The 13,220-nt window shown below is 33.6% G+C and overlaps 1 protein-coding gene across 1 annotated transcript; it reads left to right on the top strand.

Moving 5' to 3' along the window:
* The first annotated feature begins 6,213 nt into the window (after positions 1–6,213).
* LOC107538630 (olfactory receptor 52P1-like) lies at positions 6,214–7,158 on the top strand. Its single transcript, XM_016214947.2, has one exon. The coding sequence runs from the start codon at positions 6,214–6,216 to the stop codon at positions 7,156–7,158; it is 945 nt and encodes a 314-aa protein (XP_016070433.2).
* Positions 7,159–13,220: the final 6,062 nt, after the last annotated feature.

The raw sequence follows: 13,220 nt of genomic DNA, 5'->3' as shown, positions 1-13,220 counted from the left end.
ATGACGATTGATAATTTCTGCTTTAAACCTTAATATGCTCAAAATAGAATTTTTCCATCTTTAAAAAAGATAGAATATGCAGATTTACAAACACATTTATATAACCAGAAAGGTAATATAAGATTCCCTGATAAATATATAATGTCAAGAAACAAAGAAACACAGACTTAGTATATTCAAAAAACTTTACAAATAACTGACTTTGTATAAGGGTTGGGATTAGAAATGGGAGAGAATAGAATTTTAATGTAATGGCATTTACTGGAGGAGTATGTTTGAACATTCATTATATAGTTAATATCTCATTTATTAATTTTGGAGTTTGCTTAAAACTTTGCCAAAATCCCACTTCGTACGAATTAACTTTACAATGGTCAATCAAGTTTTACACAATGAGCTACTAACTGGAACATTAAAACTACACTGTTCTAATATTGTTTGCTATTACCATTTACAAATGTATTGATTTTATGTTATGTCTTGAAAAAGTACACACATTATTAGGAATATGTTTCAACCTTTGAAGAAATACATGAGAAGTCCTGTGTAGAGTACTCTTATCTTCTATGAAGTATTATAATGTAATGTAATGATATTTACAAAAGGTGACTGTTCCTGCATTGTTTACATAGTTAATAGGTGTTTCATTTATTAATTATGATTGTACTAAAAACAGTATTTCACATCTGTATTGTGTACACCTTCCTAGGTGTGTTCAGAAACTTCACTCCAGTTTTAAACAATTCAAAGTGAACTGAAACACTAAAACTACACTCTTCTACACAGTCTTTGCTATGAGCATGTACAAATGTACTGAATTCATGTTATACCATAAACTACTTCATGCATAAACTATCTGAAACATATTAAAATAAATCTTTGATAATACACAGATGAAAACAAACAAACAAAAAGGAAATGGGAGAAAATAGACCGAAATGATTTCCAACACACATCATTCCAACATATTCATATTTAAAGAGATGCATTCACATCACGATGGCACTAACTTAGGATAATAGAAAGAGTGGGCCTGATGACAGTGTGTCAGGAAATAAAGGGCTCATTCAATTTTTTAAAAGTAATACCATAAAATACACTAATACCATAAAATCTGTGTATGGTGCTAGGTGGGTAAGGGAAATATCAGGGGAACACTTTGTAAAGAACATGACTGATTGACCACTATGCTCTACACCTGAAACTAATACAAAATAGTATTTAATGTAAACTGTAATTGAAGAAATTTTTTTTAAAAGTCAAAAATATAAGTAAAGTAAAATGTAGGTCTTCATTTATACGGAAACATGTATGTACATATATACACATGTATATGTCTATATGCATATATGTACCTAAATATGTATAAATATATATAATATACATATTACATGTACTATAATATAAATTATTATATATAAATATAAACACATTTATATTGAGAAATGTATAAACAGAGAAAACAATCTAACAGGATACAAACTCAGATTTGGAGGAGTCTAAAATGGATAATGGATGGAAAGGAGTAGACAGAATAATTTAGCTGCTTCACTATGGTTTGATTTTTTAACAGTGTTAATGTACTCAAGTTTAAAGATTGCTGAAAACGTTGTTTCCTTTGGCACTTAGATTGAATTTAGGTGTTTTTTTCGTGGATCTGTAAGGTCTTAAATGACCTGTGCCTCTGTTGAACCTTCTCTAGAACCACTCTTTCCCCTTGCTTACCGTGCACCAACTATCTTACCCCTTTCTTCTCCTCAATGCTTAGCAAGAATCTTCTCCCAGTATGGGAGATACCCTTTCCATCGTGTTCTGACAACCTTTTCCTTGCAATACACTTCCTCAGATCTTTGAATGGCTGCTTTAATTTTATCATTCAGGTCTCAACTCAAATATTATCTCCTCACAGAGGTCTTCCTGACCTTTTTCTAAGTTATTCCTATCTCTAGTCAGTCTCCATCACATCAACCTCTTAGCTCCATCAAAGAACTTTTGTATTTCCTAAAATATTATTTTAAAAATTTGTTTATTGTTGATTTCTCCCACTACAAATATTCCTAACATAATGGAACTTGTCTGTTTTGTTTGTTACATTCCCAACTCTTAGGATATTAACTATTACCTAGTGAATAGAAAAGAGTTTAATTAATAAAAGAATTGATTTAATGAATAAATGCAAGAATGTGAAAAAATTCCATGTGCACGCTGGTGTAATATGAGATCATAAAGTTTCTTTGCAAGATGATATTTAGAGCAATAAATGTGCATAGTTTTGCAGGGTGTTTTCTTTACTTCTATTATGTTCCTATCACACTTGTACAAAGAATTGATCTTCATATTTTTCCTAACCTGTGGAACAATGACAATAACACATATGTTCAGGAACTGGAAAATGAGTAAGAGAATTATAAAACATAAAATAAATTATCTACTTTATAACCATTAAAATTAAATTATGAAAACTGTAGCATTAAGAGAAAAGTTTTTATTGCATTATATTTTCTCATAGAACATTAGGAATTATGTATATTCAACCAAGTCAAAAATTATTATGTAAAGTCAATGTGGTTATAAATTTGAAACAATTTCATATAAGTAGCATATCTATAAACTAAGTAATTTTGACCAACCATATGTCCCCAATGAAAGGAGTTTTATATTTTATAATGAATCAGATTCCAGAGAAAAAAGTATCTGTTTTTCCCCTCTTTTTTGATCCCTAATAAAAATGTGGGAGAATGACTCTGTAGGTTGGTGCTTTCTTCTGCTCAAGAGTCTCTGCTCTGGCAGATGTTGGGCTCCCACAGGGAAAAAGCTCCATGGGGCTCCTTGCACACCTGAGCCATTTCCTTGGCTCCTTACAGGCTGTTGTTCTGAAACTATTGAGTTCAGGTTACCTGAAAAAGCAGTGAACTAAATAAAAACAGACCAGGAGCTTCTGGTGATACAGGACAGGCAAGGTCAAAAAGAAACACAACCTCCTCAGTATCTCCCTTTATCACCAAATTCAGGATCGGGAGGCCTTGGGTAGCTCACCAAGGCCAAAGGAATCAGAAAACAGAATAACACTGGAAGATCAAACTGAGTGCAGTAGGGTTGTAGGGGGTGAGGAAATGATGGGGTGGTGATTAGTATCTTCCATAAAGGAACCATAAAGTCATTTTTATTACATCTTTTTACTTGTTTCTCTCAATTCAGGGTCTGAATTACCTGTGATATTTCTTGAACCACCAGATCTTAATTTGCTTTGAGGTTTTTCTTTTTCCCAGTAGCTTTGTAGTCTTCTCATGATCTTCTTTCTAGGAAAGACATATCATACAGTTGAGGTTTTCTAGCATAACTAAGGCCAGTGAAAAGAAGAGACGTAAAAGTAACAGCCCCTTGACCCCCTGTTTAGTCAAGCCCTAGGGCAAAGCACACACATCAGCATTTGGTGTTTGTACAATAGTTTCAAAGAAAAGGCAAGTTACTTAACCTATTCATCACGGAGCTGAGAGTTAGGGATTCCAGGCTGAGAGACAGAAAGAAGCACCTGGGAGGAGAGAGGTTGTGTGTTTACTCTCTTTTCCGACTCTGCATGCTCAGGGATGCTCTTGCACATGACAAGTCTGAAGTGTCTCTCACTGTTGCTGAAGTGAGAAGCAGGAGCTCTGGGATCGACTGAAGAAAACTCAGTTCCTGTAATGGCAACGGGACAAAGAGAAGAAATTCCAAGCACGTATTGTGTCCATGTGGCTTCTGGAGAAATATACTAAACGATGGCATCCCAAATAAAAATGAAGCTGGCTGAGTCCTGCGTTTGATTATATCCTACTGCAAAAACAACCCAAGAACATATGAATTTCTAACTCAGGCCTCAGTTGCTAAATCTCAAGAAGAAAGTGAAGACCCAAACAATGGTGAGTCTATGGTTTGATGAATGTGGAAAGAAAGTTTGTACAAAAGAACATCCTCCTGGCAGAACAAATGGGCTTACTGTACAGGCCAAGTAATTTTCCTAATGTGCAACGTATGTGAAATTTCACAATAAATATATTGTTTGCTGTTTTGCATTTCTAAAATTGCACCATTTATCTTTATAGTTTTTCTTAAAATTGGTAAACTTTTGTCAGGTTTGGAACTCTTTTAAATTGAATATTCTATCTCTTTTCTTTATTTTTACTATTCTACTCAATTCTACTATTTTTTCTTTTCTTCATCATTTCCTTTCTCTTATTTTCCTAGACATTATTGTTGGTGCTATTTTAGAGCTCTTAATTAATTTTTTTCTTTATTTTCTTTTTATCACCCGTATAATAAAAGCAATGCAGTCTATGAATTTATTACAAAGTTCAGAATTAAAATTATACCCTACAGATGGCATATGTTTTACTATTTTATAATGTTGCTTTGAATTTAATTTACTTTTGAAGAGTTATTCTGAAAAACTAATTTAATTGTATAATTATGCTTCATTTACCCTTTACATGCTAATATATAGTTTATAAACTTCTATTTTATTTGCTATTTGCTATTTATTTGCTGTTTTATTTGAAATAAAGGTACTATTCAAAATAAATCTTGAACTATAGGTGAGGCAAATGTCTGTTAACAGTTGTTCATATGGAAACTAATAAAATAATTAATATAATTAATAAATAATGATACAAAAATAAACTCTGTCTCATGTACTCACAACTGTAAACCTACTCTTGCCCCACCCTGTATATATTGAGCCAAGTTTCTATTTCATTACCAAATAATTGTGTCTTTTCTCTTATTTATTTTCAGATGAGAAAAATTTTTGTATGTTCAGTGGTTGTTATCTCCAAAACGAAGTGACACGTTTATTTCTTCTCCCATGCCATCCTCTAGGTTTTAAGACTATTATTTCTTTTAAACTCTCTGACTGGCACCTGAAGTAGGTGTTGAGGAGCACGCCTCTGAGAAGATGTGCATCTTCTATATATTTCCTAACCGAGATGGACTTTTCTATGCAATCACCTCTTTGGTCATATTAAAATAAGCATAGAGAATATAGTTAATAATATTGTAATAACTATGTATGATACCAGGTGGGTACTAGACTTCTCAGGGGTCACTTTGTAAATTATATAAATGTCTAACCACTATGTTATACACCTGAAACTAATATAATTTTGAATGTCAACTGTAATTGAAAAAATAATAGTGATAGAATCTGCAGGGTTTTGGGTTTTTTTGTAGGCTTTTCACTACCTGAATTTTCATCATTTTTTCTTGCTTTGATTTATATATCTCTAGGTTACAATGTGCCACTATCATTGTTCTTATACATCTGGTTGTAAACTGTCCTCAGAGTTAAAAGTGGGACTTGTGAACATAGCACAGTTTAGCTACATAATGCTAAATTCTGCAGCCTCCCAAACTCCACAGTCTAAACTTGTTGGATGGAAATGTTGTAGAAAAAAAAAAGGATGTTTGGGGAAGGAATGAGATATTAATTAAAAGAGCATGATTATTGCCTGATTTAAAAATAGTTACCAGCCACCTGAGGGTGGCTCCCAATTTTTGCTTAGTCTGAGGAGACAGATGCAGAACTTCTCTGGGTTTAGAACCTTTTGCTGTCACTTGTATAACTTTCATTTCTTGAGGGGGAAAAAGCCTAGAATGTCTGCAATTAAAATTCTATTTCAATGCATGCTAATTAGTGTGGCATAGTGGACAGTCAAGTGTAATTTAGGAAATAATCTTTTGTTTTCTTCATTCTACAATGTCATTGCCATTTTAATATATTTCACAAATAGTTCTGGACAAATGAATTTTAAACCAGGGTGATAAAGTTAAGGTTAGAGTCTTCCATTGTGAACTTTATTTAGTTTACAATTTTCTCTTTATTTTAAAGGTTCAGAATGCTTCAGAACCAAAACTAAGCATCTTATCTATGAATCTTCTGACTTACACAAGTGGAATAAATATCCCTATGGACTGGGTCATAAAACTGCTTGTTCATATAACTTCACTGCATTAATCACATGGCTATTAACCACTGGTTTGCACCCATTTCTCCTCCACTAGAATGTTAATGTCTAAAGTTAGATATTGGGCTCTATTTATCACTTTATCCTTAGGGGACAAAATATTGCCAAATATTTCATATAAATTAATAAATAAAAGCATCCTTAACTAAATGGACAGGTGAATATGAAAGAATCTACAGCATTCCACAACTGAATGCAGCCAGAAGTTTTCATCATGTCATTGACAAATAATACCAGTTTACATCCCAGTGCCTTTCTTCTCCTTGGTATTCCAGGGATGGAAGCCATCCACACTTGGCTATCAGTGCCCTTCTCCCTTGTTTACCTAAGTGCACTCCTGGGAAATGTATCTATTCTATTTATTATTAGAACAGATTCCAAACTGCATGAGCCCATGTACTTCTTCCTCTGCATGCTCTCTGTGGCTGACTTGATCATCTCCACTACTGCCATGCCCAAAATCCTCAGCATTTTTTGGTTCCATGACAAGAAGATCTATTTTGAAGCTTGCCTCGTACAAGTATTTCTCATTCATTCACTATGCAGCATGGCCTCAGGGTTTATCTTGGCCATGGCTTTTGATCGGTATGTGGCAATCTGCAGTCCTCTAAGGCATTCTACTAGCCTGACACACACAGTCATCAAGAATTTGGGGCTGGCGATTGTCTTCCGTGGGGCTTTGCTTTTCAGTCCTCAACCTTTCATGCTTCGGTGGCTTTCCTACTGCAGAACTAATGTCATCCCTCACACATACTGTGAATTTATGGCTCTGATCAAGCTTGCTTGTGCGGAGACCAGGATCTACAGAATATACAGCCTAACTACTGCCTTCCTGACTGGAGGGTTAGATTTCATATTAATCCTATGTTCATATATTGTCATCCTTTATACTGTCTTCCGTCTTCCATCCAAGGCTGCTCGGCTCAAGACCTTGGGCACCTGTGGGTCCCATGTGTGTGTGATCTTAGTAGGCTATACTCCAGCCTTTTTCTCTTTCCTTACTCACCGATTTGGACACCATGTGGCTCCTCACATTCATATCTTTGTGGCTAACATCTACCTGCTTGTTCCACCTATGATAAACCCAATGATCTATGGCATAAGAACCAAGAGGATTAGAGACCGGTTCCTCCATGTTTTGACTTCTCGCAAATTCTAAAACAACTAACTCTTCCCTTAACATGTTTTTAAGACTTATGGGGGGGAAAAGACATTAACCCTCTTTGTAGAAGGCTGAATCCTTACATTTTCTATTTGTATTCTTTAAAATATTAATAAGCATTGACTAGATTTTATTCTACTCAAAAAATATATTTGCCTGATAATGCAATATCTCCACTATTATGTGCTCTTATTTGCTCTGTTTGTTCCCACAGACTGTTCTGTTTTATCTTATCAACTTTATCAGTGGTGTTGTTATAGAATCATTATCTCTGACTTTCACTGAGCTACAATACAGTTGTAAGATTTAATTAATGGGGTTGTCCATATCTCCTGGACAATTAGATTAAAAGCATTTTAATCTATAACCTTGGAAATTGATGTGATTTTAGCAAAATGTCTTCAAAACACAGATGAAGAAACTGTCATGATATGCCTTCCAGAGGCCATCGTGCAATTTTTTATGACATGTTAGTTTATTTCATCTAGCTAGACTCATCTTAACATTTCTAAATAATACTTAGTCCCACAAACACACCTTCAGAAGACTTAATAATATCTACAATTGTCCTGCCTTTTTCCTTTTTCTAGTTCTTCAACATGGTTCAAGTTGATTCTTTGAAAATATCTATTGCTGCCTCTCCCATTTTTTGATGATCTCAAACTTATAAAATAGAAAAACATTCTGTTTTGGTATTTCCTCATAATTTATCTTTCTAGTCACTGTTGATTGTGATTTTATCCATTTTTATTCCTTTTTTGAAGTTTAATGACTCATGTTTGTATGAAATATCATGTAAGATTAGTTATTATAGATATATAATACAATTATAACATTTTCTTACTACACTACTCTTGATGGTGACTCAAATAGTTTTTGCATTAGGCCATATTTAAAATATTCATAATGCTGTTGAAATAACCATATGAGAACAGATGATTCATTTAGAAATTGCTCTAGTCACAGTAATTAACCATCATTGTTTGCCTTTTACAGGGATTCAAATGCTATCAGAGAGGTAGGAAAATTTTATAGGAAATAAAAGGGAAGGTTTGAAGTGTGCTTTGAATGGAGGTTGTCAGCATGTCAAAACTGGAAGAAGGTTAACTAGAAGTGGGCTTCTTCTATGATTGGCTTAGGAAACATACTGGGCTCCTTCTAGTTGGTTGTGGAGACCAAAAAAAAAATAGGGAGTTAGCAGTTGTTGATCAAGTTCTGACTATTTTGGATTAATTGCTGAAGAGGTTTTAGATGGGCCTTCTGGGCGTCCCATGTGGATTAGAGTTCATTGTCATATAAGGTCCAACCACTTTCCATTTGTTTATTCAGTCTCTGATAGAAAAATAATTATAAGAATAAATAGACAAATTTAATCATAGTTTGAGATTTTTTAAAATCTCATTAAATTACAAAATGAAAATATTAATAAAAATAAAGATTTAAACAGCATGACTAACAACCAAATTTAGTGGATATACAAATCATTTTATATCATAACAAAGACTTTATCTTTTCAAGCACACATAAGACATTTACAGAAATTAACCATGTATTGTGTCACAGATTCAACAAAGTTCAACAGATTGAAATCCTATAGCCTATGTTACCTTACTACAATGAAATTAAACAAAAAATCAAAAATAGTGATGTGAAAGATTTCCATTTGTTTCAAAAGTTAAGAATTACATTTTTTAATTTCCAATTAATCAAAGGGAAATAAAAGCACACTATGATTGAATAATCATGCTGTGAGATGTAGTTCAAGTTGAGCTTAGATAGAAAACATAAGATTTAAATGTATGTGACAGAGAAGAATATTAGCTACAAATAACAGAGCTAAACACACATTTCAAGAATTTAGTGAAAATGTACAAATTCATAACCAAAGAAAGGAAAAGGAAGTAAATGATTGTGAAAAAAGAAAACACACAACACGTGCACACACTTGAGATATTTGGTAAACATAGAAACTCTTTGCATGTAGGAGCTACATAACATTATAGATGTAAAATGGTTGTATCTTTTACCATATGCGGACAGAGACTCGGCTGCAATAGGTTTTAGAAAGTATGGGAAGAGTAATATTGGAGAGAGTGACTATAGACAACTATTTTAAGGGTTATGCTATAAAATAAGTAAGAGAAATAGGGCAATAGCTAACAGATATGTGGATCATAAAATTTTTTGGTAAAAGTAATTGATTATATCTTTGATATAGATGGGTTTAATAATAACTTATTCACAAGACTATAGAAATAATGCCACAGGGATAGCTAATAATAATTACTCTATCTGAATGTAATTCAAGTCTTGTAGTTTGAGAAAAGGGTCCATATCCCAGAGGATCACTGATTCCCCTGCCATGGACACTCTTTAATCCAGTGTGATTAGGAGCTGAGTAAAGCCTAGCTTTTGTTCACTGAGCACACTTCTTAGCAACTACTCCTTATAGAAACTGGCTCTCTGGATGAATCTCAGCTTTTAATTTGGGTGAGTTGATATATATGCAAGACAGGAAAAGAGAGGAAAGGGCTACATTCAAATATCTGCATTTATAGAATTACTAGATTCTCAAAAAGGTAATGTGCACCTCTTTGAAAAACCTTAGTAAAGTTATGAATAAGTATTGTAGACATACACCATAGTAAGAAGGTGAAATGGACACTTTCTCCCACAACTGATGTAAATACCTGTTGATTAGCTAAAGTATAGAGGTCATAGGGTCACTGATACTCTAAATTAGAACTAAAATAACATTAAAGTTGTTTGACTAAGACAGGCTTTGGAGCAGAGAAAGCTGTAATCAAAGCTTTTCTTTCCACTCAGCATTAAACCTGATTAAGCAGCACTTTTAGGAGGAAGAAAATTTAGGAGCAAGGTGAAAAAAATGTCTGTTTATTAAGAGGACAAGCCATAGCCAACCATTTCTCTCTATTTTCTTTCTTTTCAAAACTTGCCAGACCATTACATTCTCTTAGTGACATTAATATTATTATTTTTTATGTAGTTTATCTTCAAACTAGTTGATCTATACAGATAAGAAAGAATAGAAAGTATAGAAAGATTCCAGACTAAAATTTTGTGAGGCATAAAAAGTTCTCCTGAATGGATTTTCTAAAAGGAGGTTGATGCCCAGCTGGCATGGCTCAGTGGTTGGAGCATCAACCTATAATCCAGGAGAGGGCACATGCCTGGGTTGCCGGGCTTGATCCCCAGTAGGGGGGTGCAGGAAGCAGCCGATCGATGACTTTCTCATCATTGATGTCTCTATCTCTCTCTCTCCCTCTCTCTTCTCCTCTCTGAAATCAATAAAGACATATTAAAAAAAAAAAAAAGGTTGACCTCTCTCTCTACCACTTCCACACCCAGTCCTGGATTTCTGTCCTGAAGACTAATAATTCTGAAAATAATCAGGGTGTATTGTACTAGGTAAAACTGAGTGTTTTGCTTTTTCTTTAAAATATAAGCTGATTTAAATATACCTGTTCATATGTGAATGCACTTATTTGAGCATTGATGTGGTGTGCTTGTAGGAACCTTTGTATAGTATTAAAAAATTTAAAGAGTCCCTGTGTGCTTGACCCTCTGGATATATTATACCATAATTTATGGTAACATATAAGAAAACATCAGATGTATGAAAATATGGTTGTTTGCCTCTTTAACCATATGTGAGTACAGATATCTAGGTCTTCTCTGAAGGAACATGTTAATTTTAAAAGGTTTTGGAGCCAACAGAAAAATGTGAATAGCTTTATGTTTCTCTGGAAGTGGAGATCTAGGTAATCAAGATCTTCAAGCCACAGATAAAGCAGTACTTGACTTGAAACCTACTTTTGATTACTTACTCTCTCTATGCTTGGAGCCCTGCCTTGTAATCACAGCAGAGCAAAGCAGAAATAAAGATCTACCAAGGAGCAGAAGGTGGCAGGGACAGTACTCTTGTTAAGCATCATCCAATGCCCGTCTTTGGGCTAGGTTATGGTAATACCTAGCTATGTTAAGTTTCTAGACTGAGGAGAATTTAATCTTATAAGAAAAACAGGAGTCATAATAATATATTTAATGAATCTAATGATCTACAATTTGATAAGGTTTATCACAATCAAATGTAAGAAAACAAGTAAAGATGCACAAAAAAATATCTTGCAAATTTTTGTCTGAGTTAAACCAGCAAAGGGTCATAGAGGGGATACTTTGACCTAGATACTACAAGAAAACTGTACTTTGCAAAGGAAAATGAATACAAGGTAGGGAGAGGAAAATTGCAATCAGGAATGTATGTGAAAAGGGGCACAATTTTACAAAGAAGCATGTTGTATTTGGGGAGTAATTAGAAGTTTGGCATTACCTTCTGGAGGGTATGGAAGGAGTACCAGGTGAAAAGGCTGAACAGGATAGTTTATTTTGTTATATAAAATGTTAACCTGTCATGTCATGCTTAGCTGCTTTACTGGAGTCACATTACATATGGACTAAGGACCAAATTCCAAAGCTTAATTTCTTAAATTGCTGTGGGGAAGATAGTGTACTAATTTGTCAACATAAATTAACTTGATTTTCCCAACAACCTTTGTTTTCCCCACTTCATAGTTGAGAAAACTGGGGGGAAAGATATAATAACTACCTATAAGACAACTTAAAACTTATTATAGAAATAAATGCATTTATTTATTTATTTATTCATTTATTTTTATTTACTTGGAAATAAATGCATTTAATACATGGACATAAGAAAGAAGAGCCTATAATAGGAATAAATATAATCACATGAAAGGGGAAAAAAGACAGAAGTCTTACTTATAAGAGCTGATAATTTTCAAGATTTATTGAACTTTACTTCCTCTCAGTCAAATATCATAGTAATTTAAAGTATTATATAAATGATCATTTTATAAAGCCGGGTCAGACTGAGAAAATTTCCAAATTACCCTGGTAATATATCTAATCAAATGTGTAGTCAGGTTAAGGTGCTCTACCTTCCACCCAAAATAGTGGATAATTAAGTCATATTCTAGTACAAAGAGATACTTGATTAGACTTTACAGATTACTGCGGGGTTCAGTATGTGTAATCTCATTATTATTAAGTTCAACAGATTCATTTCTAATTAATGAACAGTATATAGAGTATTTTAGAGGGATAAATACAATTTTCTAGAATGATAAAAATTCTGCTTTTGGCCTATACTTGTTTCAAAGTAGCATTTCAATTGCTTCAATATGGATATTCACTAAATACCATTAGAATCAACAGAAAATACTGACTATATTCAGGGTGTTAACCTGGATAAGTGCTCAATGATAATGCAAAAAACACATGGGAATGATTATTTTAAAGTATTGTCTAAAAAATATTTTACAGCCCAGCCAGGCGTGGCTCAGCGGTTGAGCATCAACCTAGGATCCAGGCGATCGGGGTTCGATTCCCTGTCAGGGCACATGCCTGGGTTGCGGGCTCGATCAATGACTCTCTTATCATTGATGTTTCTGTCTCTCTCTCTCCCTCTCCTTTCCTCTCTCTGAAATCAATAAAGATATATTTTTAAAACAAAATAAAATAAAATAAAAAATATTTTACAGATTATCTAGTTTAAATAAAAAAGCTAATTTTAAAGCATTTGTTTAAAATAATCTAAAGAACAAAATAATTGATGAACCAAATAGATCCAGAGACATAGAAGTATGGAACAGGCTGATGAATCTCAGAGGGAAGGCAGGGTGGATGAGGGTGGGGAGCAAGGGGGAGAGATTAACCAAGAATTTATATGCATATGTGCATAACCCATGGATACAGACAATAGTGTGATGAAGGCCTGGGGTGGTGGGGGGGAGGGGGAGTCAATCGGGGGAAAAAAGAGGGGCATTTGTAATACTTTCAACAATAAAGATAAATATTTTAAAAATAGGCAAACACACCAATGAAAATATGAATAAAGAACATGATTTTTAAAAATAAAAAAATCATCTTGAGAAATATAACCTTAAAATTATGAAAAATATTAGTAGGTTAAATTTGACTATAAATTTAACATCTGTGATAGAAAATATTGATTTTTG

Source organism: Miniopterus natalensis, chromosome 11 (genome assembly GCF_054644295.1).
Source record: "Miniopterus natalensis isolate mMinNat1 chromosome 11, mMinNat1.hap1, whole genome shotgun sequence".
Lineage (NCBI taxonomy): Eukaryota > Metazoa > Chordata > Mammalia > Chiroptera > Miniopteridae > Miniopterus > Miniopterus natalensis.
Note: the sequence above shows the minus strand (reverse complement) of the source record. Positions and strands in the feature narration are given on the sequence as shown.